Genomic DNA, 27017 nt, shown 5'->3' on the forward strand with positions numbered 1-27017 from the left:
GTGTAAAATCTTATTTTGGTCATACTTCCAAGACGTAGAATGTGTGATTCAGAAGTACAGTATCCACACCGGTGCGGTGACTGACAGCAAACGTTAGATTCAGCCGTGCCGATGCACAATCCACATAAAGATGATAATTCCGCACAACTGCAACTGCAGGTTTCAAACAGAGATGGCGACAAAGAGGCAAAACTTACAGACTGCAGCTTTAACTTTTAGTGAGGTGAGTGTTTAGATAGATGATAGGCCTACGTTTGAAATTTCGAAAAACATATCAGTAGGAGTAGGTGTTTCAGAAAATTCAGAATGGCAAATATAATATAATATAATATAATATAATATAATATAATATAATATAATATAATATTGAAAGGGAGAGAAAACCAAAACAATTTTGATTCTGGAGTTAATAGCAAAAATGTAAATTTATTTATTATGGCACCTCTTAGTGGTGGATGCAAGGATTGGCATTAACTTTGTTTGCTCACCAGCCACTGTGGCTAGTGGTTTTCCAAAGTTAAGCTCTGTATACTTCGTTTGAACGCACAGCCTTGGAAAGTATACTTCATTCGACTCATATGCATAAAGAGGCGATTTGTATTCTTTCATGCTAGAGTTGTACAAATGAGGGTACTTTATAAACTCTTCACACAATCTCTCGTCTATGTAGGCCTCCATTGTCCCTGTAGCTTGCATGTGTTCTGATCTGTCTGTGCAGTTTTTCTTTGACTACTTTGTGAATCGACGCCCCCAGAGCACGGCTGCCACCTTGTGGATAAACTAATTACTGCAAAAAAAATGTGCAACTTGCAGTGTACGTACAGTACGCACATGCTCTTCTGATGATGAAATTTGCATCACATGCACTGTACGTTGACCCTCGCGTACGCATAAAAAGTGAACTATACTTTGGGCTTTAGTAGCTGCTCAGCATTTTCACTGGCCACAATTTTATTGTTGGGAAATTGTTTTATTAGGGGTGCCGATACTTTTAGCTCATGAGATGATACGATTCACAATATTAGGTTCACGAGAACAAGACAATATTTTTACAGAAATATTCACTGATGAAATATATAACTGCAAAAATAGTCATTTATTCAACCGAAAGTCACAAAATGCAAAACAATGCAGGTGCAATTTAAAGTGTTTTAACTAATCTAGAGCTGTCACTAACTATTATTTTGGTAATCGAGTAATCAGTCGATTATTTTGATGATTAATCGAATAATCAATAATATTTTGTGGTAATAAAACTTGACCTGTGAAACTAGTGAACAACAGCCTTTAAAATGACTTAAAAAACATATAATAGCAATGAGGCAATAATAATGGGTTCAAATAAAGCATCAAAAGCAAGTAATCATTTGGTTTTGTTGAACAGCATTTTTAAAATGCATAATGTTGTATACATAATAAACATAATTTTTGTTCATTATGTATTATAGCAAATGCCTGCAGAGGGCACCAGCGACCTGGTGATTGTTGTTGTTACTCCTTACAGCAGATCAAATCCTAGTTTATTATTGGATAAATAACATTTGCAAACATATTGATGTATTCTCCTGTGTTTATAAGTAATTTTCGTTACAAATCTGGTGAAATGACACGTTGCTTTCCCAGATGAACCTTATTAGCAACCCAAACTCCAGCCTGGGTGGATGGATGTATATCTGAGTAATAGGTGGGATTTGGGTTTTAGCACTTTTGTTGCTTGAATGTAAGACCCCCGGGGTATTGTGTTTCACTCTAGTGAAATAATGTAGATCAGTGGTTCTCAAACTGTTGTAAGTGCACAACCAGTTGTATGCAGATTGCTTTCAGGTGTGTGTTTATATTTCTAATGCCTGATTTCTTTATAAGTTTCCCATTGGTTGCCCTTAATGCTCATAGACCAATTTGGAGCAGACGTCACAGTTACGTCACTTACAGCTGCACATGCATAGTGGTGACAGAAAAACAGCGTAACAAGTGGAGGAAAATCCACAGAATAAGAGAAAAATGTTTTGTGCATTTGGAAGTCAGAATCGCAATGCAAAAAATATAGTCTTCATTTTTATAGAATACTGTCACTGAAGACGTCCTTTGAAGCGAAACGCAGACATTTATGTTGCAAGTCACAGACTGGATTGATGAAACCTGCAATGAATAGTCTACTATTAAAGCATGAATTTGATGTAAACAGTAATAACATTTACATATGCAGATCATAGGGGACAGTTACAGCATGAAATAATATTTAAACCTATAACATTTTATATAACATTTTTATCTCACAATTCTGACTTTTTTCTTGCTTTTGCATGCTTATATCTCCCAATATATCTCCATACAGCAAAATATCTGTAAACAACATTTTAGTATACTTCAAAAGTAACCACTTCAGCAAATGGTGAACAAATTATCTGTGCACTTTTGGCACTTTATAAAGTTTTATATGAACAACTGTTTATTTTTGTAGGATCTTTTCCTAACTCAAATACCCTTTCACCTGACACCAACATACTGGATTATACAGCAGCACTTGGGAAATGTGACCAAAATCTCTCCATAAAAGCAAACAACAACACTGGTCTGTCTGTCAGTGGGCGAATGTTCGTGCCCAGTGTGAATAGGTCCATAGGAATCCATTGTTTTTGTTTAAAATACTGAACATTCACAGAGAATATTTGATCTTGGTGCTTTGAAGCCCTACACAAGTGCCGGAAGGTTTTCTGGTGAAAGAGAGGAAAACTTACACTTCCTGTGAATGACAGCTGCATTTAGCACCAGAATGCCTCATTTAATACTGTCATTTAAAACACACATTTGAAATACTGTGATTAATGTGCTATTAAAGTATTTTTTTATATGACATTTGAAAGCGTGATTGAGAGCATGCAGCTGTCTGTCATTGCTCTATATGTCTCTTTGGACTTCAGGAGTCCTTATAAAACTTGTTTAGGTTTGAAGGTTCTTAGTACACCAACTGCGCTTTTCTCCTTCTACTAAATCTTTCTGCATTTACACAAAAACAAATCATCAAAAAATATATTTTAAAATATATCAAATAAAATATATGTTATCAATCAGTGGCCAGCCGTGCAGTGTTTTCGTGCATGTCCTCTGGGATCGGCTCCAGCATCTCTGCGACCCTATTGTAATGGTTATGCTCTGTTATGTCCTGCTTTAGTTTCGTTTTCACTCTGTTTGACCATTTCCTGTGTTCCCTAGTTAGTTTCCCTGGCTGTTAATTAGTTCATATACCCTTTGTTTCCTCAGTCTCTTTATCTGGTCTTGTTTGTTTACACTAATGTTTATGTGGTTACGTTATTCTCCTGCATGCTCCCTTTTTGGATTAATCATTAAAGACGATTCCTTCGTTGTGTTTTTCTGTCTACACCAACCGTGACACCTACACATAGGACAAACGTTTTAGAAAATGGATAGATGGATGAATGGATGCCACAAAAGAAGGTTAAGAAGAATATGGAGACTCTAGAGACAGTATATAGCTACACTCTAAAAAATGCTGAGTTAAAAACAACCCAAGTTGGGTTGAAAATGAATAAAACCAGTGAATGGGTTGTTTTAACCCAGCAGTTGGGTTAAATGTTTGCCAAACCTGTTTGGATAGATTTATTTAATTCAACTATTTTTTAAAAAAATGCTGTATTTCTTGCTTAAAATGAACCCAAAATATGTTGCAAATGAACATTTATTAATAAGTTTAATGAATAATAAGTAAACAGTAAACATTTATTAAAATGCTTATTGATAAATGTTCACCTCTTGATTATTATTGTTTCCTCTAGTAATTATGTGTCTGATTTTTAATTAACAACCAATTCTGGGTTCATTTTAAATCAGCCATAGAGTCATTTTTAATCAATAATTGAGTTAAATAAAACTACCCAGCAGGATGGGAAAAACATTTAACCCAACCACTGGGTTAAAACAACCCATTCGCTGAGTTTGTCCATTTTCAACCCAACTTGGGTTGTTTTTAACCCACCCTGCTCTCAAAATATCTAAAAATACACTTATAAAGCAGCCTAAAGTCAACTTATGTTGATAAGGATGAAAAAAGAGACAAAAATGGAGGAAGAAGAAAATTTGTCAGATGGGATGAATCTACACCACCAAAGTAATAAATATAAATTAATAAAAATAATACTTACAATTTCTGAGTAACATTGTTAAACTAGAATGTACATTTCCTGAAGAAAATGTGAATGGTGCTTGCAGTGGCAAAACTTGGCACTCTTGATTACCATGATGCTAACATAATGATTAGCATGTTGCTAGCATAATGCTAACACCATTAGCATGCTGCGTACATGTTTTTAGCAAAAAATTATGCTAACATGATTAGCATGTTTGCTAGCATAATGCTAACACCATTAGCATGCTGCTTACATGTTTTTAGCAAAAAATGATGCTAACATGATTAGCATGTTTGCTAGCATAATGCTAACATGGTTAGCATTTTGCTATCATGATGTTAACACCATTAGCATGCCAATAGCATGTTTTTAACAAGATGCTAGTCATGTTAGCATAAAGCTAGCAGAATGCTAACTTTGTAGATGGATCCATGGATTAAACTAGACTGTACATTTCCTGAAGAAAATGTGAATGGTGCTTGCAGTGGCAAAACTTGGCACTCTTGATTAACATGATGCTAACACAATGATTAGCATGTTGCTAGCATTATGCTAACACTATTAGCATGCTGCTTGCATGTTTTTAACATGATTAGCATGCTACTAGCATAATGCTAACATTATTAAATTATAAAATTAAATTGATAGTAACATTGTTAAATTATCAGTTTAAGAAACACATTGTTTAAGAAACACATTAAAGAGACATTTATTAAAGTTATTTATTAAAGAGAGAAATAAATAGAACAATTCATCCATTCATTCATAAATGTTTAATGGTGTTCAATATTAGCCATATTTCATCAATGAAAAAAAAAAACAATTATAGCCATACTAGTAAAATCACAGTAACACTTTGTGCCAGTGGAAAATAAATGGTGTAAATATAAAAAGAGTTAAAGTACTTAATTAGTAACAATAACCAGCGAATACATATCGTCTTAAAACATTCAAAACCACATGCTGTAAAGAAAAAGGTCTTCTTTATTGCAACGACTCTTCCCTAAGTTGAAAACTGAGGATGCAATGCATCGAATCGAATCGTTGATATGATAATCAAATCAAATCACGAGACCAGTGGAGATTCACACCACTACTTGCTGGTGTCTGAAAGTGAGTTTTGAGCTGAAATTGTTTAAAATGTCTTAAAGGGTTAGTTCACCCAAAAATGAAAATGATGTCATTAATGACTCACCCTCATGTCGTTCCACACCCGTAAGACCTCCATTCATCTTCAGAACACAGTTTAAGATATTTTAGATTTAGTCCGAGAGCTTTCTGTCCCTCCATTGAAAATGTATGTACGGTATTCTGTCCATGTCCAGAAAGGTAATAAAAACATCATCAAAGTAGTCCATGTGACATCAGTGGGTTAGTTAGAATTTGTTGAAGCATCGAAAATACATTTGGTCTAGAATGTACATTTCCAAAAAATAATAGCATGATGTAACACAATGATTAGCATGTTGTTAGCATTATGCTAACACCATTAGCATGCTGCTTGCATGTTTTTAGCAAAATGCTAACATGGTTAGCATGTTGCTATCATAATGCTAACACCATTAGCATGTCGACAACATGTTTTTAACAAGATGCTAATCATGTTAGCATAAAGCTAGCAAAATGCTAACATGATTAGCATTCTGTTAGCATGATGCTAACATTATTAAATTATAAAATTAAATTGATAGTAACATTGTTAAATTATCAGTTTAAGAAACACATTGTTCATTGATTTACTGATTATGAAATTGATACTTTTGTTGATATTGATACCTCCCAAATTTAAATTTTTTCACATTCCCATTATTTATTAAAGAGACATTTATTAAAGTTATTTATTAAAGAGAGAAATAATTAGAACAATTCATCCTTTCATTCATAAATGTTTAATGATGTTCAATATTAGCCATATTTCATCAATGAACAAAAAACAATTATAGCCATACTAGTAAAATCACGGTAACACTTTGTGCCAGTGGAAAATAGAGTGCCAGTGGAAAAAAGAGTTAAAGTACTTAATTAGTAACAATAACCAGCGAATACATATCATCTTAAAACATTTAAAACCACATGCTGTAAAGAAAAAGGTCTTCTTTATTGCGACGACTCTTCCCCCCGTCTCACAATGATCCAGCCGATCTGCCAGCGCCGCTGCGGGAAGAAATTTCTAGTCATCATGGCTTAAATGGGAAATGAGGACCCGCTCCGATGTTCTTATGAACAACTCAAACATATTTATACTTTGAAAATAACACTGGTACAAAACAAATAAGATGATTCCATGTGTTTTAAAGTTGACCTACCAATTTAGGACTTTCATCTTCGCAATGAATGCTTGCTCAGATGTTCTTATGGAAACGTATTAACTAAAATGTAGCTTTATATCTTGCAAATGACATCAGAATAAAACATATAAAGCCATTTAAAAAAGTCTAAGAAAATGATAGTTAACCTACCATACTCTTGTGGGCTCTCACCTTCATGATGAGTCTGATGAGGAGGTGTGTGCTTGAACTGTATTGTATAATATTTTCCCAAAATGCATTGAAAATCTATTATAACATACTGTAAACAGTTTATACAGAAGGAAACTGTATCTACAGAAATCTACAGTAACATTCTGTACTCAGATTCTACAGTAGGGAATTGTTGAGAAGTGTACAGTAATATTACTGTGAAAACAACAGAAATCATTTACAGTGCATCTAAAACCAGTACATGCGACAACAGTACATCGACACTCATGCATGATCATAAGCAAACTTAAAAAAATATGCTTTTAATTGCCTTTTAAACTCACTAAGAGTTGATAGTTGTCTGATATATTGTGGTAAACTGTTCCATAACCTTGGGGCAGCAGTGCATGTGAGTGTGTGTGAGTGTTATTGTAACTTAAGTATACAACTTGACAGTTTCATGAGCTTTTAGTATTTTCTAGTGTTTATTAGCTCTAAATGCTCCTGTCGTATGCTGTGTTCAGACTTAAGTTCTGCTACATTCAGGAAGTGCACTTTCTTGGAGCAGATAAAATAAAAAGTGAGTTGAAAACTGAGGATGCAATGCATCGAATCGAATCGTTGATATGATAATCAAATCAAATCGTGAGACCAGTGGAGATTCACACCCCTACTTGCTGGTGTCTGAAAGTGAGTTTTAAGCTGAAATTGTTTAAAATGTCTTAAAGGGTTAGTTCACCCAAAAATGAGAATGATGTCATTAATGACTCACCCTCATGTCGTTCCAAACCCGTAAGACCTCCGTTCATCTTCAGAACACAGTTTAAGATATTTTAGATTTAGTCCGAGAGCTTTCTGTCCCTCCATTGAAAATGTATGTACGGTATACTGTCCATGTCCAGAAAGGTAATAAAAACATCATCAAAGTAGTCCATGTGACATCAGTGGGTTAGTTAGAATTTGTTGGAGCATTGAAAATACATTTTGGTCCAAAAATAATAAAAACTACTACTTTATTCAGCATTGTCTTCTCTTCCGGAATCCTTTCCATTGAACTGATTCCATTGAATTGATTCCATTGAACTGATTCCACTGAATCCTTTCATCTGTCGGTGTTGGTAATGCACTTTTACGTCACCGTGGTTGTTTTTGGCGATTAGGACATCCGCGACATTTTGAAGCATCGCAAATACATTTTGGTCCAAAAATAACAAAAACTACGACTTTATTCAGCATTGTATTCTCTTCCGGAATCCTTTCCATTGAATTGATTCCATTGAATTGATTCCATTGAATTGATTCCAACATTTTTGCAAGATGCTAAATATGTTGCATCATGCACATTTCGCGACAGTTTCAAAGTGAAATGTCCAGTGAGTGGCGCTAAAATGGTGTTTAGTTTTTTTCCGGAACAGAACGTGAATATGGCAAAGATTTATTACGTTGGAGTTTGTACGTATTACCGCAGTTCTGAATTGAAATGTCTGCTGAGTGGCGCTAAAAGCTTAATACTCCATCACGTTTTAAAATGACGTACACTAAACCTAAACCTACCCGATAGTGTTAACAAAAGCAAATGTGACATAAAAACACAATGTCATGTTAGCTTGTTTTTGAGCTCTTTTACCATGACTTGTCTTTCATAAGATTCGTACCCAAGTTTTTTGCATCGCAAGTACAATTCTGTACCAGCTGAGCTACCGAGCAAGCTTATTATGTCAGTAAAACTGAACATATGGAGCTGGTTAATTTATGCAAACTCCAAAATATATTTGTTTATAAATCATGCACTATGGTAAAACGTGTTTTGAGGTCATTACATTATTGTGCAAGAAGCCATGTAAAAATAAGTCTTTATTAATCCATAATCTGCCGCTGTAATCATTATTGTGTGTGAAAACGATTAAAAGTTCTTGCTGTTTTACTACCTCTAGTGTTCATTTTTGATGAGAAACTGCAGTGATATGTATGTATTGGTACGTATTTTGTATTTTCAAAAATGTTGACACAGGTACGTTTTTCCAATGAGTCTGTGTTGTTCACTTTTTACGCGTACATAAGGGTCAGCGCACAGTGCGCGTGATGCATATTTCATCATCAGAAGAGTATGCGCGTACTGAACGTGCACCACTGAATTTTTGTAAGTGCGCGTACTTTGTATATGCATTTAATTTTTTGCAGCAATTACTTTATCCACAAGGTGGTAACTGTGCCCTGGGGGCGTTGATTCACAAGGTAGTCAAAGAAAACCTGCATAAACAGATCGGAACGGAACACATGCAAGCTACAGCGACAATGGAGGCATATATAGATCACAGATTGTGTGAAGAGGTTAGAAAGTACCCTCATTTGTACAACTCTAGCATGAAAGAATACAATGATGTTTACATTGTTTGAACTCATAGAGGTATTGCAATTTGTTGCAATGCATTGAACGCCTGTGTACGAGTCAAGTGAAGCATACTTTGCAAGGCTGTGCATAGTTTCTGCTTTATTATTAAGAACTTTTTTTTTGCCTGTGAGATCTGAAAGTGTACAGCTTCATTATATGACATGGATGGCAGTGAAGACATGGGGTTGTTAGAATTTTTTTAAAGTTAAAAATGCGTCATGGAAAACCCCCAGTGTAGAGTTTTGGCCACAATGGAAAGTACTGAGAGTGCTGACAGAAAAGAGCAAGTAGGTCCTCATGTATTGGTCTCATCTTCACCAAGAGGGAAATAGCTGGTGACCCTCTTCCCATTTGCAGTGACCCGAAAAAAACAGGCCTCACAAAGCACACAGCACCTGGCAGAGGGACTCAAAAATAAACGGACTGCTTATGAGCTGTTCCTACAGGGCTGTGGAAAAGCGGTACCCGTTGGACTAAAATAGAGCAAACTAATCCCCCAGTTTTCTGCAAGAGCGGGTATGGCTGCCATCCCCCCCAGGGCTACTCAGCAACTCAAATGCCAAGAATCTTACTGTGTCTATGTCCAGAATAAACTCTCTAGCTCCCCGCAGCAGCTTGGAGATAACACAAACAATGTGAGAAATGTTGAGGCGAGTGCGCTTGGGGTGGGAGCAAGCAATGGTTTAAGGACCTCTTTGGAATTTGCGGAGGTGGTGGTTTTTTTTCAGGATTTTTCATGGTATAGTTATAGTTCATACATGCTGGTCTGAGGTGAGGATGTAGAGCAACATTGTTTCCCCAAGGCCCAGATTATGGTTACTCAGTGAACCTTGTTAGTCACTTAACACCTTTTTGTCAAGCTTGTACTGTCTTGCCTGCATGCTGTAAAGCAAACCTCTTTGTCTCTTATCACTGAGCACATTTACATACACTGATATGCTGATAACTCCCAAAAACAACTAATTAAATTAACCCGTTGTTCCAGTTTACATGCAAACCAATAACCTGGCAACGCAAATAAACCATGTTTACAAGACACAGAAAAATCAGGTTATGTCCCGATAGTGACGTCAAAAACTAATCATTTGTGTATCTAACTCAGAGTAATCCATTTGTTATGTGAGATGTGATGTTAAATAAATAAGCAGTAAATAAGCACCACTTCTACTTCGGCTGTACGAGATGAGAACACATTTTTATCATTTTCGCGTCAAGAAAGCTCTTTTTGAATGTGCTTAAAGGAACACAGTTTAAGATATTTTAGATTTAGTCCGAGAGCTTTCTGTCCCTCCATTGAAAATGTATGTATGGTATACTGTCCATGTTCAGAAAGGTAATAAAAACATCATCAAAGTAGTCCATGTGACATCAGTGGGTCAGTTAGAATTTGTTGAAGCATCGAAAATACATTTTGGTCCAAAAATAACAAAAACACTGCGGAGTCGTGAACCACACTCCGGAGCTAAAGGGGGCGGTAATGCACCAATAAGCTGGATGCCAACCGCCGTAAAACAGGAAAGAAGAAGAAGCGGAGTCGTGAACGCAGATTGACAACAGACCTGGAAGAGAAGACAATGCTGAATAAAGTCGTAGTTTTTGTTATTTTTGGACAAAAATGTATTTTCGATGCTTCAAAATGTTGCGGATGTCCTAATCGCCAAAAACAACCACGGCGAAGTAAAAGTGCATTACCAACGCCGACAGATGAAAGGATTCAATGGAATCAATTCAATGGAATCAGTTCAATGGAATCAGTTCAATGGAATCAATTCAATGGAAAGGATTCCGGAAGAGAAGACAATGCTGAATAAAGTCGTCGTTTTTGTTATTTTTGGACCAAAATGTATTTTCGATGCTTCAACAAATTCTAACTAACCCTCTGATGTCACATGGACTACTTTGATGATGTTTTTATTACCTTTCTGGACATGGACAGTATACCGTACATACATTTTCAATGGAGGGACAGAAAGCTCTCGGACTAAATCTAAAATATCTTAAACTGTGCTCCGAAGATGAACGAAGGTCTTACGGGTTTGGAAGAGTCATTAATGAAATAATTTTCATTTTTGGGTGAACTAACCCTTTAAATCTGCAGTAAAGACATTTTCCTGTTACATATCACACATGTGCACTTCAATAAGCAGGTTAATGTATTTACATGTCAAGTGTTGTTCCTGGCTGTGGAAAAACATCATCTTTGCATAAGCTGCCGAAGGATCCCGATGTTAGAGAAAAAATGGATTCAGTTTATTTTTAACAAATGTCTTAGTGCTGACTTGATTGTTTGTACTGTACGTTTTACCAGTGACTATTTTGAGAACAAGTCGCAATATGAGACTGGCTTTGCCCAAAAATGTTTGCAGAAAGATCAGGAATCAGCTGTTCTGGAATCAGCTTAAATTCATAATGAATAATCCTCCTATTTTTACTTGAAAGAACGCTCTCTTTATAATAGCTGAAGCTGTCGATCACAAAGCATGAGTTTACCTGGACATTTGCCTAAACTCCCGCTATAGTGATGTTCTTTCACTACACAATGAATCTCTTACTGTGTTTACATTGTGTTTGCATTGTTAGTTATGGTGAAAGCATTTCGCAAGAGTGCAGAAATTGCGTTGCAATGATGAGATCACTGCATTCACTCAATCAACAGACTGTCATCAGCTCAGTGTTCATCACTGCAACCTTCCATGTGATAGGAATAGATCTAAATAAAATGCAATAATCAACACTTTTCACGATTCATTAATTTCAACAGCTGAAAAAATGTAGTAAAAGTATTCAAGAGGATTCCACATGTAATACTTATTTCATATGCAAAGATGTCAGCCAATCACAGCAGTGGGCGTTTACACTGAAATCTCACAGCAGACACACCCCTTCAAACACAGCGTTCGAATCAGAGCGCTAAAATCAGGGTAGAAAGTAGCCATTTATTTCTAAATGATGACAATTTTTTGATGTAAAAATCATATCAACATGTATAATCAACATTATAAAATAATGACTTTATGACTTTACACCAGCAAAGAAAAACTACATGCATTGTCGGCTTATTAATCAAAATCAGGTTAAAAATGTGCATGTACAGTAAACACGCTTATTGTTCTTGTCAATGAACAGTTGTTAAAACACTAACTGAAATTTGAAGGGGACCTATAATGCCTCTTTCACAAGATGTAATATAAGTCTCTGGTGTCTCCAGAATGTGTCTGTGAAGTTTCAGCTCAAAATACCCCACAGATCATTTATTATAGCTTGTCAAATTTGCCTTTATTTGGGTGTGAGCAAAAACATACCGTTTTTGTGTGTTTGTCCCTTTAAATGCAAATGAGCTGCTTCTCCCGGCCCCCTTTCCAGAAGAGGGCGGAGCTTTAACAGCTCGTGGTTCGGTTGCCCAACAACAACAAAGCTGGAGGATCTCACGCAGCCAAAATGATACCTCATAAAAGTGAATATTACGTGCATAATAAAAAGTGCATAATAGGTCCCCTTTAAGGAAGAGTAATTATTCAAAAAATAATTACTGTTTTTGCAAACATTAAGCTCTCACTCATCACAGTGGAATAATCTGACCTGTGTAGCTGTGTAGCTGATGTGGCGTGTGATGCATGTGAGGTTACCTGATACTGATAATGAAGACAAGGACATCATGGCTGGTTGGAAACAGCACAGCCCTGTGTGGGACTGTTTTTGAGTTTAATTATGTAAATGGAAAAAGCAAAGGCACGATCACAGCCAATTATATGATTTGTGGTTAAATTTAAAGGGAAAAAATCCCACAAACCTAATAGAGCAAAGTGATCACAGCAAGGAGTACAAAATTATTCATGACTCAAGGTGTGGAAAAAAAGAGTAGCCTCTTTAATGATGCCTGTGCTAGCAGCAGCTGACTCTGACCTTTCGTTACCAAAGATTTGCGGTTTGGACGGCAAACATATAGGCTAATCAATACATAAAACTTAACTTGCTGAGATTCAACAACATTTAAAACTTTTAATGCTGCTCTTGACCTCAAGTTCATCACTCCAAGTGCTGCACAAAGTTAATTCAATTATTGTGCAGAAAAGGGAAAACGGCAACTCATTTCTTATGTTATTGTTATTATGAAACAGATCTGTATACTCAAAACTAACCAGGGTTAACACAGGATCATATCCATATTATCAGATCCATTATCATATATTATAAATGTCCTAAAGAGCACAGCACAGATTTAGGGCTTCTCATCCACTCTTATCCTCTTAAATTAGCAATCTTACACTCCAAAAAGACTTGGGTTATTTTTCTACCCAAGTCCTGGGTTGAGCCTTTTTTGGTCATTTTTTTGGGTTATTTTTTTCTAGTGTTTGGGTAGATTTTGCGTTATCCAGATCCTGGGTCAGATGTAACAACCCTGTGTTTGGGTAATTTTTGCGTTACCCTGATCCTGGGTCAGACGTAACAACCCAGTGTTTGGGTAGTTTTTGCGTTACCCTGATCCTGGGTCAGACGTAACAACCCAGTGTTTGGGTAGTTTTTGCGTTACCCAGATCCTGGGTCAGATGTAACAACCCTGTGTTTGGGTAGTTTTTGTGTTACCCAGATCCTGGGTCAGACGTAACAACCCTGTGTTTGGGTAATTTTTGCGTTACCCTGATCCTGGGTCAGACGTAACAACCCAGTGTTTGGGTAGTTTTTGCGTTACCCAGATCCTGGGTCAGATGTAACAACCCTGTGTTTGGGTAGTTTTTGTGTTACCCAGATCCTGGGTCAGACGTAACAACCCTGTGTTTGGGTAATTTTTGCGTTACCCAGATCCTGGGTCAGACGTAACAACCCAGTGTTTTGGTAGTTTTTGCGTTACCCAGATCCTGGGTCAGACGTAACAACCCAGTGTTTGGGTAATTTTTGCGTTAACCAGATCCTGGGTCAGACGTAACAACCCAGTGTTTGGGTAATTTTTGCATTACCAAGATCCTGGGTCAGACGTAACAACCCAGTGTTTGTGTAGTTTTTATGTTACCCAGATCCTGGATCAGACGTAACAACCCAGTGTTTGGGTAGTTTTTGCGTTACCCAGATCCTGGGTCAGACGTAACAACCCAGTGTTTGTGTAGTTTTTATGTTACCCAGATCCTGGGTCAGACGTAACAACCTGGCGTTTGTGTAGTTTTTGCGTTACCCAGATCCTGGATCAGACGTAACAACCCAGTGTTTGTGTAGTTTTTATGTTACCCAGATCCTGGGTCAGACGTAACAACCCAGTGTTTGTGTAGTTTTTACATTACCCAGATCCTGGGTCAGACGTAACAACCCAGTGTTTGTGTAGTTTTTATGTTACCCAGATCCTGGGTCAGACGTAACAACCTGGCGTTTGGGTAGTTTTTGTGTTACCCAGATCCTGGGTCAGACGTAACAACCCAGTGTTTGGGTAGTTTTTGCGTTACCCAGATCCTGGGTCAGACGTCACAACCCAGTGTTTGTGTAGTTTTTATGTTACCCAGATCCTGGATCAGACGTAACAACCCAGTGTTTGGGTAGTTTTTGCGTTACCCAGATCCTGGGTCAGACGTAACAACCCAGTGTTTGGGTAGTTTTGTGTTACCCAGATCCTGGGTCAGAAGTAACAACCCAGTGTTTGGGTAATTTTTGCGTTACCCTGATCCTGGGTCAGACGTAACAACCCAGTGTTTGTGTAGTTTTTATGTTACCCAGATCCTGGATCAGACGTAACAACCCAGTGTTTGGGTAATTTTTGCATTACCCAGATCCTGGGTCAGACGTAACAACCCAGTGTTTGTGTAGTTTTTATGTTACCCAGATCCTGGATCAGACGTAACAACCCAGTGTTTGGGTAATTTTTGCATTACCCAGATCCTGGGTCAGACGTAACAACCCAGTGTTTGTGTAGTTTTTATGTTACCCAGATCCTTGGTCAGACGTAACAACCCAGTGTTTGTGTAGTTTTTATGTTACCCAGATCCTGGGTCAGACGTAACAACCCAGTGTTTGTGTAGTTTTTATGTTACCCAGATCCTGGATCAGACGTAACAACCCAGTGTTTGTGTAGTTTTTATGTTACCCAGATCCTGGATCAGACGTAACAACCTGGCGTTTGGGTAGTTTTTGCGTTACCCAGATCCTGGGTCAGACGTAACAACCCAGTGTTTGTGTAGTTTTTATGTTACCCAGTTCCTGGATCAGACGTAACAACCCAGTGTTTGTGTAGTTTTTATGTTACCCAGATCCTGGGTCAGACGTAACAACCCAGTGTTTGGGTAGTTTTTGTGTTACCCAGATCCTGGGTCAGACGTAACTCAGGAGTTGAGTTATTTATCACGGGCTTTTAGCGCCCTCTTCAGGAGAGAGCAATGCATCTCCATCAAATTGGTGCATGTCTTCGGAAAAATACAGGTTTGTGTACGTTTTATTTTATCTAAAAATTTGTTATTGTTCTGTATATCGTTTAATTTTATGCAAAGCAACATACAGGGCGCGATGTGGGTCACCTCACCTCGCGTCTGTCTTTTCGCGTTATGGAAACGCCTGATGCCTTGCATTAAATTTTATGATTTTATTCAAAAAGATACAGAATATAAACACTTTGGATGTTAAAATATGTTCTCAGAATTGTACACTGATTATTTATGGACAGGTTATGGAGTCAGTCACAGCATTTTTCGGCTACGAGTGAAACGCGAGCCATCACGAGATCCAGCGCCATTACAGTGGAAACAGGACAACAGAAAACAACCCAATTTCATTGAGTGTAATGAAGAATTAAATTGGCAATTGAGGAAGCATTTGTGCCATAATATAAACCTGCCCAATCTGCTTACTGATGAGGACCTAGAAACAATCAAATATACTCTTCTTCTGCTGGGAAAGACAAATAATTAGCCTTGTAAAGCACATAGGATATTGAATTAGTGTTGAACCAGTGGAACAGATCTCTATCTTATGGTTTTCACTGCCATCCTTTCAGTGGACAGTAAAACAGAGATTTTTGATCCCAAACAGATGGAGAGGAGAATTGTGCATTAAGGCAGGAGCGTGTAGTTCTCATGTACATCAGTGCTGACTACCATGCCAGAGTTCCAGTGTGGAGTTTGCTCTGGATGATGCCAGATAAGATGGTTGTGATTAAGCTTGTTGGCATGACCCTACGCCAACAAATTGGCATTCCTTCCAGCACTGTAAGTTCTTTACCCATTCAAACCAGCATGCATTTTGAGCATCCATGCAGTTATATCCTCGTGGTAGATGTAAAGGTAATGGAAACAACTTAATAAAAACACTCCCCGCTTGTAAAAAATGAATCACATTCGTTTTGCATTCATTTGTTTCCTGCTTGACAGTGATGATTGGCCCTCCATGTGGATTATTTTAAGAATTGCCATCCTTTGTGGATGCATCCCTCCCCCTATTTATTTCCTGAAGGACTTGGAAAACATCTGCAGATTAAAACAGTTCCTTTCACTTTCCACTGAATGCTTGTACTTGGGGAACTTGTGAAGACGTACAAACAGTCCATTGCAGGTTATTAAGGGTGGCGTGTGAACACAAATACATGGAAAACATGAAGATAAGACTTGGAACGTAAAGCTGTTCTTGTATGACCCCAAAGTAAGATTCTAAGTGTGATACAAAAATCATAGTTCATGGTTTCTCAAAGAAAAGATGGCTCAGTTTAGTGTAAAAATTTTTTATATATATTAGTATACAACCGGTGGGTAGGGTAACACTTAACAATAATGTGCATTAGCTAACATGAATCAACATTACAGTCTTTGTTTCTTTTTTGTTTATCTTACTTAATACAATATAGGCTAATTGTTTGTTGTTTGTTAATATCTCGTTTAGTTCCCTTGTCTGCTCCTGTGTATATATACTCCCTGTTTCGTTCAGTTATATTTGTAGGTCATCGTTGTTTGTATGTGCATACAACTTAGGTTGTTTTTAACCCAGCATTTTTTTAGCATGTGGTTCAGCATGTGCAATTCTCCTAAGTGTTATATTAGTTTAATAAAGTCTTGTTTCCCTGAAACTTCCTAACTCTTCTATCCAGATAGTGGTATTCTCTGTTTTTACTGTTATTTTTTTTTTCATATGCGTTCCATTTTTATTCTTATGTATTTGGTTCTTCTTTATGTAAAGCACTTTGAATTACCATTGTGTATGAAATGTGCTATACAAATAAAATTGCCTTGCCTATTATCTGCATCAAACGCATTGGATTACCGCCACAACAGTGACAAGCTCACAGTGCATGAACTGGTATACAACTTTTAATTTAAAAAAAAGCATTTGTAAATGTTAAAAATAACAAAGAAGTATTCATTATTATTATGTCAACTAATGCTAACAAATGAAACCTTATTGTGAAGTGGCACCATAATTATTGCAATTTTGCTAAGTCATTGACAAGCACAGGCTCTGCGAGAGGAGGGGGAGTGCACTAATCTACTGTGTTTGGATAAGAAGGGACAACGTGTGCAGGACTCTTGTGGCTTTTTTATTCCACAATATGCTGTGTCTGAAGTTTCTCAGGAAAGGCAGGAATGCTTTACCTTTGGAGTGGCAAAGTCTGTCTCTTGCATACTGTACACCTGATTTCATTCCACTTCTGTAGGACCTGCTGGGATACTAGCTTCAAAGAGATCACTGCGGTTAAGCAGCAAGGTCTTAAGAAGTGTTGACAAGTGGAACTTTGAGAGAGATTTTGTTATTACCTGCTGTTCAGCCATTTATTGCAGTGGAATGCAAAATTTGGTAACACTTCAGTATGGGGAACAATTCTCGCTTTTAACAAGTTGCTTATTCTCTTGCATATTGGCTGTTTATTAGTACTTATAAAGCAGATATTAATGCTCTATTCTGCATGACCATATTCTACATCCCTTAATCCTACCCAATACCTAAATGTAACAACTACAACAACTACCTTACTAACTAATAAAGCAGTAAAGTAGGAGTTTATTGAGGGAAAAGTCATAGTTAATGAATATGTGCAACCCTAAATAATGAATTAGTGCTACCCTAAATTTTTAACCATGCATTTTGTGCCTTATTTCAGATTATTTTAAATGAATTTTGAAACATCCCTGGATGTCTAAGAAGCTTCAAAACTCATAAAACTCTTTGAACTGGTCATTTTTAGTAAGGTTATTTTGTAGAGGTGGGAATCTTCTGGAGTCTCACAATCTTCACAATTCTCAAATTTCGATTCGGTATATGCATAGATTTGATTTTAGATTTGATTCTAAACTTTGAATCTTATTTTTATTCGTTTTAACTCAAATTCAAATTAAACTGAAAATGAAAGGAAATTATTAATTTAATGTAATGGATTAGTTCAAACAAATAAAGGAAATGTGTGTCAAGTGTGTCCGAGCGTGGAAAGATTGATAAATTGCGCATATCCTCTACTGGATCCTTCACAGAAATGACGGATCTAAAATCTTTTGTCCTTGAAACTTATATATAAGTAAAAGAAACGTCTACACTTGGTTGATATTAAATATTTTGTGTATATATATATATATATATATATATATATATATATATATATATATATATATATATATATATATATTATTTATTTATTTATTTATTTATTTATTTTTACACCCCTATTATTGTGTAAGAAATAAATGGCCATTCAAATATTGGGGTGCACAATTATTTTTCAAAATTTTCAATTCATCTGTCCATACTCAATTATTCTACAAACACATTTGTTTCTGTCCCCTAAACATTCTTGCATGTAAATCTACTTGTTTTTACTCATTTCATGCATCTTGATTACTAACCCGAGTCAGCCAAGGCCATTTCTATGTAGTTATTATGTAGGCATATGTGTCAAACTCCACTCCTGAACACTTGCCTGGAAGGTCCTAGTAATCCTGAAGACCTTTGGAGTGTTCGATTTCAAAGTACTGCAAGAGTGATTCGAAAGCATACGGAGCCGTCTGCTCTATAATCATTTTCACGGTACTTTGATGTCATACAGCAATCGGTCTGTGCAGCGCTGCTTCAAGTTCAACACTCTTATTGATTAGCGGGTTCAGGTGTGTTTAATTTGGGTTGGAGATTAACTCTGCAGGACAGTAGCCCTCCATGAACTGAGTTTGACCCCACTGGTGTAGGGGAACGTCCTTAAAAATATATTTGCAATTGTAAACCGACAGGAAATCCACACTCAAATCCAAGGTGATCCGCAAATATACACTCTAAAAAAATGCATGAAAATGGACAAACCCAGCATTTGGGTTAAATGTTTGTCCAACGTGCTATGTTTAAAAATGTTAATTTCCAACATACTTTGGGTTCATGTTAAGAAAGCAATACAGTAATTTTTAAACAATAGTTGAGTTAAATAAAACTACTCAGCAGGTTTAGGAAATATTTAACCCAACTGCTGGGTTTGTCCATTTTCAACCCAACTTAATCCAGCATTTTTTTGTGCATCTTCCAAACCATTGTTGTTGTTTTTTACCAATATGCACTTTAAAACCTATAATAATGATTTATTTTTTAGAGTTGTTGGGACAGATTTCACAGTAAATTGCATACATCGTTGCATACAATTCCACTGCACAAATGTCATTCGTTCATGCATGTCACGTATTAATCATACATAGAGAATAGTAGAGCTGCAGCACAGGCCTGTCAATTTTCCATCTGTTTCAAGCCACAAATATTTAGATTGCTTCTCTAAAGAAGAAAAACAAAATATGCGATCCATATACAGCACCTGTAATGTACTAAAATGTAATGTACTAAAACAGTGATATTAAAAGAGTGAATTCAATATACTGAACACCTTATTTATGATCCATACAATTTACAGGCAAGCAGATGAGGCCCAGAACAGCCCATAATGGCAAAATGCTAAATTACGGTTTCTTTATAATGGTTTTCTGTGGGTTTTTGCACACAGTTTTGTGCAAAAAATTTTTTGCACATTGTGTTCACATTATGGGTTTGTCTGCTTGCCTGTGCGTAGTATGTTTTGTTAATAATGTGCATATTGAATTTGGTGTTTTAATATCACCACATTAGTATTAGTACCTGTTAAGAATAACTGTCAGGCAACAAAGGGCATCTTTGTTTTGCCCTCCAGATATGCGTTCCTACAAGGGTGTGACATCACATGAAATCTATGAATACTAGATGCACGGCTGCTGAAATATTTTTTGCAGACCAATATGTATATTATATATATAACGGCTGAAATAAATATGGATGAATCTTTGTTATATGTTTAATAATCAATATTATCCCTTGTGCATCCTTATGGACATTTTTGTCTTTTATTGTCACTTTTGTTTTTTTGATAATTTTGCCCGTGTTAATGCCAACTGCATACATTTTGTGTGGGTTTTTTTTTTTTTTTTTTTTTTTTTAGATTTCTTTTAATAAATCTATTTTACACTAGTTACAAAAAATAGTTCCTCTCAGGACCTTGAGGACAAAAATGTCCCCATTGAAACAATGCAATTTTTAATCTCATGGCCATTTAACTATAAAATGATGCAGTCTTTGTTTAAGGTGCAATATGTAAGAATTTTGCTGTAAAAATCCAAAAACCACTAGGCCAGTGTTATATATTTTGTTCACTTGAGTACTTACAATATCCCAAATGTTTGCAACTATTTGTAAATCGTGAGAAAATTGCCATTTTAATCAAGGCTCCGGGACGTGTGAGGAGTCGCCCGTCAATGGCGTCATACCCGTGTTACTCTTGGTTTCCGGTGTTATTTTGTAGAAACCATGGAAACACCAAAGATGCGTTAATTTTTACATTTTAATAGGGAACAACTGTTTTGATATATTTATAGACAGAAAATTATATATATAAAAAATATATATTTTTTTATATAAAATAATGTTAAACCTCTATAACTTTTTTTGTTTCACTTTTTATTTTATTTTATTTTATTTTATTTTATTTTATTTTATTTTATTTTATTTTATTTTATTTTATTTTATTTTATTTTATTTTATTTTATTTTATTTTATTTTATTTTATGATCTTCTTTAAAATGAGACAAAACTCAAGTCTGTTTCTTCCAAGCCTCAAATTATAATGACAGATTTTGGACATTTTTGTCCTTTATGGACCTATGTGTAACTTTTTTAAATTGATGCACAAGGGTTAAAAGTTAAGAATATAAGGTCACTTTTTGACAAATTTTTACTTTTTAAAAATATCTGTGTTCTATCATCAGGTGAGGTACTGGACCCACTGGACATTGGTCTGACTGAGGTTCCTCCCATAAGGAAGCCCACCAAAGAATGGAAGGAGAGTGCTGTCCTGCAACACCGCCAGCAGCTGAAGACCAAGATGAAGTACATCAAAGTAGAGGACCCTAAAGCGCCGCATGCCAAACAGGTAGATAATGGGGGAAAACCCAATAAAATCTCCTCTTGGAGGTTGTCTCAATAGTACTGTACCTTAGATCATGTGGAATTGCAGAGGAAAGTTTATATTTGCCTCAAGTGTATATTTTCTCAGAGTGGGATAATCATTTAAGCATTCTAATGTTGTGAGCTGTAGGTAAAGTCTAAATCTGCCAGAGCTGTTCCAAACTCGGACAAAACACGTTGTTCCAATTGACTTATGCTTAATAATTGTCTCTGGAGCTTATTTATCTTGGCTGAGGGCCTTGACCACAATACAGTGACTGAATCTGAGCAATCTGCAGACTTCAAATGCACAGTAACATGTGCAAAGAACTTTTTTTAGGCACAGTACACACACAGATGCTTTGCAGGCTGTATTTTCAGGTCTTATTTACGTTGAATAAACTTAAAACATCCACAAATGACACAAAAGCATTAGTGATTTTAACGCTGTGTGTGCATTACAGTTTTTTATTTAGAGAATAGCTAAAATTTACTTACTTGCACGACATTAAATCATCTGTGGTGAAAAAGAAGTTCTGGGGTCAATTTGATTTTAATTTGAGAAATTAATGTTTAATATGACAGTAGCAGCATAGCAACCTGACCACTATTTATGATCTATCCAAAAATTCAAACATATTTATTTACATATTTCAGAGCCAGTGTCAGCAGGAGTTGGACCAGGTGCTGGAAAGAATCTCAAAAATACCCTTCAGAGATAACAGGGGTCCCCTGGAGGACCTTTACTCCCTGCACATACCCAACTGTGACAAGAGGGGGCAGTACAACCTGAAACAGGTATTTAGTTCCCTTTCAGCAGCATCAAGTTCAAACAACACATTTTTTGTAGATCTGGGTATTTGACATGAATTACATGACTTGCTGTAATCCACCTAAACCTGTTTTAATAAGCATTGTGGTTATTGTGCACGCAGGCAGCTTTTAAAGCCTGATATTGAGAGATTACATGGAATATTTGTACCTCTTTAAAATGTATTTCACATGATAGGATCATTTGCCATAAGAGATTGTAAAAATAAATAAATACAAATTTAAAGAAATGTTACACCCAAATTGGGTTGAAAATGGACAAACCCAGCAGTTGGGTCAAATGTTTGTCCAACCTGCTGGGTAGTTTTATTTAACTCAACTATTGTTTAAAAATTACTATAAGACTGGCTTAAAATGAACCCTGACAGTCTATCTGGCATCCCTGCCCATCTCCACTTTTATTTTCTTAATCTTCAGGCTTCAGCCCAACCTTAATTGATGCTGTGCCATTTTCCCCCCCCCTTTATGAAGCTCTAAAGCAGTGGTTCCCAAACTGGGGTACGTGAGGAGTCAAAAGGGGGTACGCGAACAAAATGCTGAGTAGTTCATTTAATTCTACCTTAAAGGTGATAGAGAGGATTTTTTCGTCGACTGAGAATCCAAAGACTGTTAGTGAGTTTTTGAAATGAGCGCATGCATAAGAACAGCCCCCCTCCTTCACAGCTCACTTCAAAGGAACGCCTCCCAAAATTTGTGCACGAGTATTGGAACACGAGTGTTTACCACCGGCATTCGCTGTGTCATGTTTTTTGGATTCATTATGTCGGACTCACCGCAGGTAACTCATAATCTGCAGTTGTTACTCCTGTTTCCTGACAAAAACATTGCATGCGGCGCCTGTGGAGTGTGGAAAGTTACTGGAGCGCGCAGCCACGCTCGTCTCTCACAAGGAACGTCACGGCAGTGATTGACAAGCCAGAGGGCCAATCGCGTAAACGATTGGCTGATGTTTTTAAGGCCCTACCTCGTGCACAGATGATGTATATTAATATTATTCCTTTCAGTGCACCTAATAAATAGTCTTTTATCAGTTAGTAAAGACAGTTTTAAGTAATATTGCAAAAATGTATAAAACAAAACATCCTCTATAGCACCTTTAAAATAATATTAAAATCAAGCATGTATTTCTAACTTCCAAAATGTCGTAAATCCAGTACATTTAATCAAATCACCTCGTCATTTGCAGTCAAAAATGACTGTATCCACCATAGACTGTAAAACAAGCAGCATGCAAATGATAGATTGCGTGCAGATTCTGCTGCCTTAAATCGCGCTAAATTACTGTCGTTCTCTACAATGCACCTTTGTAAAAGTAGAGATTTAGCGCTTACTCGCATGAAGAACAAATATAGACACAGATAATGGATTCATTTCGATTTAAGACTCAAACTTTCTCCGATACAAAAACATACCTTGTGTGAGTTGTATTTAATGATGATAGAATGCAATTGTTCCCAAATATCCACATGACTGCAAACGTGGCATTATTATACAACAGGTAAAAAAAAAAAAAACGGTATTTTAAACACAGTACTGTCAGTATTTACTCTATTTTGCAGTGAAATAATAGTTCTAACGAAAACCACAGCAGATCTACAAGACACGTCTGTGTTTCGCGAACAATTCTGCGGCTTCAGATGAATCGTGAGAGTCAATGATTCAATGATTCATTGCCACTTGCTTCGTTACTGAATGAATGACTCGATGACTCACTCATAAAAACAGTGACTTGCTGCCACCTACTGGCGGTTTTAGTTTAATATTTAAACGTTTTACTTAGTTTTACCATCATTGCATATTTCTCTATTGGACATTTTTTATTTAAAACATGATTTATTTTATAAAGTTATTCATAAAGGTAAAAAAATGCACTGGAAAATCAACTTAGGGGGCAAATATTGTCCCTTAATGGAAAAGGTGTGACTGCAGTCGAAGTGTAAGAGAGGGGGTACGCAGAAGGATGGTAATGCCTTCAGGGGGTACTCCACGCTAAAAAGTTTGGGAACCACTGCCCTAAAGTTATATAAATGTTGAAAGATTTAATAAACTGTCCTCATTCACTTCCATTGTAAGTGCTTATTAAAAGAAAAGACATTGAAAATGTGTTTGTGTTAATCAACATTTTGTCTCAAATGCTGCAATTGAGCATTTCATTGAGGATTAGTTCACTTCAGAATTAAAATTTCCTGATAATTTACTCTCCTCCATGTCATCCAAGATGTTCATGTCTTTCTTTCTTCAGTCGGAAAAAATTCCAGGATTTTTCTCCATATAGTGGACTTCACTGGGGTTCAACGGGTTGAAGGTCCAAATGTCAGTTTCAGTGCAGCTTCAAAGAGCTCTACATGATCCCAGACGAGGAATAAGAGTCTTATCTAGAGAAACCATCAGACATTTTCTAAAAAAAAATAAAAATTATATACTTTTTAACCACAAATGCTCATATTGCACTGCTCTGCGATGAGCGGCCACGCATTACATAATCATGTTGGAAAGGTCAAACGACCTTTTCAAGAAAAGGTAAAACAACAATGTCGGACGATTTTAAAGTTGGAGGAGAAAATGAACTTCCGCCTATGTTACGCATGACCTTTCCAACATGATTACGTCATGCGTGGAGCATCACAGAGCAGTGCAAGACGATCATTTGTGGTTAAAAAGTATATAATTTTTAATTTTTATTAAAAAATGGCTGATGGTTTCTCTAGATAAGACTCTTATTCCTCGTCTGGGATCATGTAGAGCTCTTTGAAGCTGCACTGAAACTGACATTTGGACCTTCAACCCGTCGAACCTCACTGAAGTCCACTATATGGAGAAAAATCCTGGAATGTTTTCATCAAAAACCTTCATTTATTTTCGACTGAAGAAAGGAAGACATGAACATCTTGGATGACACGGAGGTGAGTAAATTCTGAAATTGTCTCTTGTAAATGTTTGTTCTAAAAACTTATGTGGACTCTTCCGTGTGTTCCAGTGTAAGATGTCAGTGAACGGGCATCGTGGCGAGTGCTGGTGTGTGAATCCACACACAGGGAGACCCATCCCCACCTCTCCACTGATAAGGGGCGATCCCAACTGCAGCCAGTACCTCGATGGCCTAGAGATGGATCCCTCTGTGGACCCTCAAAACTAAAAATATCCTGAACCTTCCCATCTTGACCTTCAAGCCTAAAAAACCCACAACCACAACCCAAAGAGAGTGTTTCACACCCTCTAAACAAGCTACAAATATACCTTGTGTGTTTATACATTTTTGCGCTTGTAGATTTAAGATGGTTTGAAACAGTGTTGTTGCAGTTAAAGTACTGATATAACTGAACTGATAGTACTTAAATTAAATCCAAATGATGACATATGACCAGAGGACTGATAATACTACTTTTCTGTAGGAAATTAACTAGAACTGTAAACTTATCTTTAACACTTTTACATACTTAGTATGTCTCTTGTGCTAATCATAATGTGTACGGTTGTATTTCTCTCATGTTGCTGGTGCTATTAGTTTCGATACACTTCTCTCATACGAGGAAATGCGAAGGTAGGGTTTTTTACTGGATAGGACAGTCGCGAGCTAGTTCCTTACCTTAAATGATTTACAGAAATAAAATATACGAGGCTGCTTACGAAGTCTTAAAAAATTCCTGATGTATGCAAATAAAAGTTGTCCGTTTGATTTTTTTGTGAATGCATCGGGAGTATTCAAGCCATTTAGTACTCGGGCTGCATCCGAAATCACATACTCTCTTGAGTAGGTACTAAATCACAACCACTAAAAAAAGTATGTTCTATATAGTATGGATATAATCTGGACGTACTACATTCACCATGTTGTGACTTACCAGCGTCAGCTGATTCACAAATCCTCTCCTGTGGCCTCATGGGATACAGTAGGTCATCCAGGTACTTTTTTATGAATACTGTGAATTTGGACATACTTCTTTTGTCACATACTGTTTTTTGCCTACTATACAGTAGAGAAGAATGAGCTTTCAGATGCAGCCCAACACTACGCATATATACTAATGCAGTTGATGTTCTGTTACGATTGCATGTCACTGCTGACATCTGGTGGTCACACTAAGGAAGAGAAAACATAATTATAACACTGCATAAAATCTCATTGAAGAAGTGTTGAATAGATTTAACACAGAGAGCTGTTCACTAACTATTTTAACTTAACATTGTGATTTACTTTGTGCAAATTTTATACACAATTCAACCTTTCTGTTAGGTGTCATTGTCACTTGCTCTTTTGGACCCTGTGTTTTACATGTACACAAATAAAGAAGTATTTCAAGGTATTATCCGTAATAAGAATCATAAGTGTACTAAAACTGAATATATATATATATATATATATATATATATATATATATATATATATATATATATATATGGGTCAGAGACATTTAGCCATTTAGATGTCCGCATCAATAGAAATTTTCAAAAGTGATATTATATATAGAAAGCAAGTAAAATGCAAGTAAAACGTCCACTTTTAAGGTTTCATATAAGTTTTGGGAGAATAAAATGTCAAAATGTGGGTGAAATAATGCAAATAAAAACACTTTTTTGCATTGCATTTTAAATAAGTAAAAAAAAACCTTGCTGACAAATTGGCAAACCTAGGATAGTGGCAAAAATTAAATTACAAGTAATTAGCATTTGGGGTAAAAGTAATAAAGTCTTTAATATGGCATAAATAGATTTTTTTGTGTAAATATCCCTGACAAGATTTTTACACTGAATGACATTTTAGTGTGTGTCTTCTGTAAATCATGGTAAAAATGT

General features: G+C 36.4%; 1 protein-coding gene across 1 annotated transcript in view; it reads left to right on the top strand.

The window, feature by feature from the left end:
• igfbp2a (insulin-like growth factor binding protein 2a) overlaps nt 1-26527 on the top strand; it is a 28605-nt gene extending 2078 nt beyond the window's left edge. The window contains exons 2-4 of the mRNA XM_048200888.1: nt 21215-21378; nt 22050-22190; nt 25201-26527. Of these exons, the coding sequence (XP_048056845.1) occupies nt 21215-21378; nt 22050-22190; nt 25201-25359 (464 nt within the window). The 3' untranslated portion in view covers nt 25360-26527. The remainder of the gene's footprint in view (nt 1-21214; nt 21379-22049; nt 22191-25200) is intronic.
• Nucleotides 26528-27017: the final 490 nt, after the last annotated feature.

Source organism: Megalobrama amblycephala, linkage group LG8 (genome assembly GCF_018812025.1).
Source record: "Megalobrama amblycephala isolate DHTTF-2021 linkage group LG8, ASM1881202v1, whole genome shotgun sequence".
Lineage (NCBI taxonomy): Eukaryota > Metazoa > Chordata > Actinopteri > Cypriniformes > Xenocyprididae > Megalobrama > Megalobrama amblycephala.